This window comes from Cinclus cinclus, chromosome Z, assembly GCF_963662255.1.
Source record: "Cinclus cinclus chromosome Z, bCinCin1.1, whole genome shotgun sequence".
Lineage (NCBI taxonomy): Eukaryota > Metazoa > Chordata > Aves > Passeriformes > Cinclidae > Cinclus > Cinclus cinclus.
Genome location: NC_085084.1, coordinates 32,713,321 through 32,719,320, shown reverse-complemented (window position 1 = coordinate 32,719,320; position 6,000 = coordinate 32,713,321). Strand labels below are relative to the sequence as shown.

The window sequence follows — 6,000 nt, the reverse complement described above, 5'->3', positions numbered from 1 at the left end:
CTCAGAGATACCATTCTAAACACAAGCAGGAAAAGCTAAGTGAACTGGAGAATACATACTTGGAAACACTTATACAAATTGTGAAATAGCATTTCAGTGGATTTGAAATATGATTATTACTGTAATCTGGGTGACAAATTGCCTTGCATCTGAGGATGGAGACTTAGATCAATTTTCTATCTTCGAAGCTTATGTAAGCAATGTTTTTCAACAGAAACTGATGACTGAGAAGAAAACTAGGAGGTCTGCTTAGGGTTAAAACCTTTTCATAGATACACCAGTAGGAGAAACTCTAGTGGTTTTGGTTTCCACAGCCTTCTCAGCATTAATACCAGTATTACTACAGGTTAATCCACTATTGTTCCTTTGTTAACTAATTATATTTATCCCTTTTTATCAGTTCAAAATTACATGAGTGTTTCTATTGCATCACTTTTGTTGTTGGAACAAGTCTCACACCTAGGCCACCTAGGACCTTTACAACAGAGATCTCTATTAAATTAATCTTTTTCAGTCTGCAACACTGTTAAACACTGTTAAATTAATCAATATTTTGTCAAAATGATGAATGAACCAAGAACTGCAGCTTTATAGCACATGGGAGGGCTAATTTTGTTTTAAATTTAACCATAGTACACATTTGCATTAAGTCCCAAGCACTTGATTAAAACACCAGGGTGTATCATGCCCCAAGGCACAAGGAGGCACCTCTGAGCAGGCAGATTTACCCTACTTGAAGAACACTGATCTCTGTGAATTGTTGCACTCCCTACTTACAGAGAGGAGACCAAAGGTATGCCCCCTACTCTTGAACTGTCACAGCTCCAGGTGACCCCATGCTTCAGGCAACTTTTTACTCTTTGCTCCCCACTAATCTTAATATACTTGCTGGAAGAATCCACGTGGCAGCAAATTTGACTAGAAAAGTTGCTCAGGTTGGAGGCTTTACCATACCTGATTTTCCTCCATTACAATATTGAAAAAAAAAATACATATTGAAGAGTCTGGTTTTAAACCATGAATCAACTTGAACACTGAGTGCTGCAGCTTTTTACCTTAAACACCTCATGAGAGAGTTCTTTCTCCCCATACAACCACAGGGCAGAACAACATCCCAGAGAGAATGGAAGAAAGGTGGATCCTTTTCTAGATAAAGTTATTTATACTAGCTTGGTGTTTTCCCGTGGAGCATTGCTCGAGGACTGCTCATTCATCCGTATGGCTGGCTGAAGTATAGATGTCAGTGTCTTCATTTTATTTAAGAAGCCTCAGTAAAGTTTGTTTGCATAGAGCCATTAACCCTACCTGTCACACAATAAGCAACCTCTCAATCTAATCTGCCAGGCAAACACCTTCTACAACAAAAAATAAGCTTTACTGCTTCAGTTTTTTAAACTGTGATTATTTGCTTTATTGATTACTGGAGATACAGGCCCTCAGTCTTCCTCCTTTTCCTGTACTATCATATTTTAAGCCAAGATACTCTTTTGCATAGGCTGTTTCTGCCTTAGAAAAGAGATGGGAGCCAACCAGGTAAGGGTTATATAAGCTATATTTCACCAACTCATACATATCAGCTCTGAATTCTCTGACTCCGCTAGACTTGTGACTGTGCCAAAGTTTAGTGTGGCAATTCAAGTAACGGCAAAAAATATGTCTATAAAGCTCATTGAGACAATCTTAAATCAATATAAATGTGATCATTAGACTCTAAATGTAGGAACAAATAGAAAAAATCCTGCCATTTTCAGTTACAAATTACATACAAACACAAAAGGGGTATTTCAAAACTAAGGTAATTTGTTTTACTTGGAAAGTTATTTTTAAGGAAGTTATAATAAGAGATCACTGAAGCTAGTGAAAAGGCATGTTGCTGGCCCCATGATTTATTTATGTGGAAAGTAACATTAACCAGGAATTAACAGATCACACGGGCAGTGTTTGCACTAGGATGGACTGATACCTCACCTGTTCTTACCAATAATTAGTAGCTTTCCACTTTTAGTTTTAAATTATACTTTTAATTTGGTCAATTTGTCACCAGGTGAGATCCCATCTTTTATGACAGTAAGCTGTCTTTAAATTGCTATAGCCTAACTTCTCACATGCAACTAGAGCTAACTTGAAACCCAGTTGTTTCTACAGTTGTTGTGGTGACTAGAATACTTTTTGAAACCACAACTGAGTTCTTAGCAAAATGTATGACCACTCCTTTACCTACATTAATAAGAGAGAGCCATGGAGGAAAAAAAACTATTAGAGAACATGCATGCACTGTAATGTTCAGCTTGTGTTCTCAGGTCAAGACACCTGAGAAAAAGTATACCTTCTCATGTACAGGTAAACATAGTCTCTTATGGGAGGCTGTGCTTATGCTGGCAAGCTCAGTATGCAGGTACAGCCAGTCAAATAATTTTATCCTCCCACAGTATACCCCAGATTGAGTTAAATTTAAAACAGTTAATGCAATGCGTGTTTGCCTATTACACAATAAGCAAAAAAAAAAAAAAAAAAAAAATAAAAAAATTAACATTTCTGACCCCAGATCAAAAAAGCTGAAGTGTAAAAAAGAGCAGAAGTGTTCGGAGGTCTCTGCATATGAACCCCCTTAAAAATGGAGCCACACCACATTAATAGGAATTGTCATAAACACTGTAATGAAATAAAGGCAAGAATAGCTGGCCCAGAGGATTACTAATGAGCAATTGACTCTTTCATTAACTGGGCACTAACTAAAACGTAGCCAAGGCTGGTAGTCACCAGGTTGCTTTAGCACTTCTTGGGTTCCACAGATGGCAGTACGACTGCTGGAATTGCCCCAGTCCTTGGTGCAGCTGCTCTGACTCACAGAGTTCAGCACGGCCAGTGGCTCACAGGTGCACAACTATGCTAGAAATAGCAATCCTGTCCTGCAGCATTCAACATTGCCAAGAAAGCATTTGGACTCAAAAGCAATAAAGAAAATACAAAAGGCCATGCAGCCCTACGTCAGCCCCCCTTTCACTACATCTCAGAATCACAGAGCAGTTAATGTTGGAAGACACCTCTGGAGATCATCCCGTCCAACTCCCCTGCCAAAGCCGGGTCTCCTAGAACGGGTGAACCAGGAACAAGTGCAAGTGGGTTTGGAACATCCCGGGACAAGGAGACTCAATGACCTTCTTGCGTAGCCTGTTCCAAAGCTCTACGTGTGCAAAAAAATACTTCCACACGTTGAGAGGAACTTCTTGGTGAAACTTCTGATTTAGTTTACGGTCACTGTTCCCTGTCCTGTCGCTAGGCCTCGACGGAAAGACTCTGGCACCTCGGTCTTGACACCGGCTTTTAAGATGCTGATACGCATTAATGAGGTCCCCTCTCAGTCTTGTCTTTGAAGATTGAACGGGTCGAGCTCCCGCAGTGTCTCCTCAGAGATGCTCGGCAACACCGGCAATACCCGGCTGCCCCCGACCCCTGCCTCTGTGGGCAAGGGGCTGCGGTCTCCTCAGCGGCCAACACCAAAGCCGGACGACACGGAGCCAGCGTGGCTGCCGCTCCCGCTCCCTGCACACCCGCCCGCCGCCGCGGCCCCGCGCCCCTCCCCGGCAGCCCGAGGGGGACGGACACAAGGTCAGGCGGCGGCGGCGGCGGCGGCGGGCGGGGGGCCGGGCCGGTAACGGATGTGCCCGCCCGCCCCGCCTCCTGCGCTGACAGAAAGGCGGCGGCGGCGGCTCTCGGTGCGGCAGCGGCTGCCGCGCGCAGGCCGGTGCGGAGCAGCAGCGGCGCCTCCGGAGCCGCCCCAGAGCCCTCCCGCAGCAACCGCCGCCCTCGGGCCGCCCCCGCCTCGCCTCGCCCCGTTCCGCCGGCTCCTGCTCGGGCCGCCGCGCCCCCCCGGGGATGGCGGTGCTGGCCCTGGCCTCGGAGGGACTCGCCATCTTCGGGCTCATCCTCTTCGTCGTGCTCTGGCTCATGCACTTCATGTCCATCATCTACACGTAAGCGCTGGGGTGCGGGGGGATGGAGCCGGCGTTGTTCCGTCACCCACCCGCCATCGCGTCCGCCGCGCCGCCTCCGCCCCGGGCCGGCGGCTCCCCTGCCCCGGCCCCTGCCAGCCCGGGCACCCGCCCGCCTCCCTGCGGTGTGGCTCCCGCAGACCCCGCCGAGAGCCCCGGGGGTCGGGCTGGCCGTGCTCAGGGCATAGCTGTGTCTCTGCCGTCGGTCTTCGGGTCAAAACCGACCTCTGGGCTTCTGTCCCCTGCTCTGTGCGGTGATCTTTGCTCGTTGCCCTTAGTGCTGCTGGGGAAGGCTTGGTGTTTGCTGTGTGCTGGTATACACCTGTCAAGTGTGGCTTTCTCGGTGATAGTGGGAGACCAGGGTGCACAGGACTTAGAGAATGTGTGATGTTTGACTGCAACGGCTGCACGGCAGAACGAACAACTGAAGGAGCCACAGTACTCTGTGCCAGCCATAAGCACACTTCTTTTTTTTTGTATTGAGAAATAATGATAGTACTAGTAAAACAAGTATATATAATGAGTCAGATCCTTCTTGGATAAGTCCAAGTAAAAATGCCTTTAGAGTTTGTGAGCATTGTGAGTGTTTACATTTTAGTGACTGACAAAGTAGATAGAACCTGGCAGAGGAATTTTCTGTGGGTATCTGGGGAAAGGATTAAGAATGCATCTCTTTGTAGTTAGTTGTTTTGCTCCCTTAAGTAAAAGGCCACTCTTGCATCACTACTAGGATTAGAAAATACCTGAATTTCTGTTTGCTTTCCTTGTGCTTATCTGTTCTCCTCTCTTGCTGCTCTGCTGCATCTGATAGGTATCTGTAATAAACCTCAGCCCTTACTGAAAGCAAAGTTTGCAGAATGGGTCAGATTGGAAAGGACCACAGTGGATCGTCTGGTCCAACCATCCCTGTTAATCCTAAAGCACATGGCACAGGACCGTGTTCAGACAGTTCCTGAATATCTCCACTAAGGGAGGCCCCACAACCTCTCTGGGCCATCTGTTCTAGTGCTCAGTCATTTGCACAGTAAAGGAGTCTTTCCTCATATTCACGTGGAACATCCTGTGCATCAGTTTCTGCCTTTTGTCCTATTGCCTGACATCACTGAGAAAGGCCTGGCTCCATCCTTTTGGCATCTTCCTTCCAGATACTTATAGACATGAATGGGGTCCCCTCAAGTCATCTATTTTCAACATTGAACAGGCCCAGCTCTCTCAGCCTTTCCTCATATGAGACATACTCCAGTCCCTTAATTGTCCTCATAGTTCTCTGCTGGACACTCACTTTTGTCCCTTGTAGTGAGGAGCCCAGAACTGGACACAGCATTCCAGGTGACACCAGGGCAGGGCAGTAGAGGGGCAGGGTCACCTCCCTTGACCTGTTGGCACTGCTCCTCTTAATGCAGCCCAGGATGTCACTGGACTTCTTGGCCACCAGGACACACTGCTGGCTCATGGGGAGCTTGTTGTCCACCAGGACCCCCAGCTCCTTCTCCACAGAGCTGCTTTCCAGCAGGTCACCCCCAGCCTGTGCTGGTGCCTGGGGTTGTTCCTCCCCAGGTGCAGGACTCTGCGTTTGCCTTTGCTGAATTTCAGGAGGTTCCTCTCTGCCCATCTCTCCAGGCTGTTGAGGTCCTTCTGAAGGGCTGCACAGCCCTCTGGGCTATCAGCCACTCCTCCCACTTTGTGTTGTCAGTGAAATTGCTGAGGAGGCCTCTGCCCCTTCATCCAGGTCACTGTTGGATAAGTTAAATGAGAATGGGCCCACTATTGGACCTTGGGAGACAGGGCTAGGAACAGGCCTCCAACTAGAGCCTGTGCCACCGATTATGAGCCTCTGAGGTCTGCTGTTCAGCCAGCTCTTCATCTGCTTCACTGATGCAGTCCACACTTTCTCAGTTGAGTTCATAGATACCAAAAACTTGCTTCTGCTGCTTTTTTTTGTTTGTTTTTTTAAATGTGAAATTACTAATAAGCTCTAATAGTTTTATTTTTCTTCTACTGTAGTTGA

General features: G+C 47.1%; 1 protein-coding gene across 1 annotated transcript in view; it reads left to right on the top strand.

Annotated features, from left to right (window-relative positions):
• Window positions 1-3,876: 3,876 nt before the first annotated feature.
• The window catches only part of UGCG (UDP-glucose ceramide glucosyltransferase), a 33,117-nt gene continuing 30,993 nt past the window's right edge, over window positions 3,877-6,000 (top strand). Inside the window, exon 1 of the mRNA XM_062513273.1 lies at window positions 3,877-3,974. Within this exon, the coding sequence (XP_062369257.1) occupies window positions 3,877-3,974 (98 nt within the window). The remainder of the gene's footprint in view (window positions 3,975-6,000) is intronic.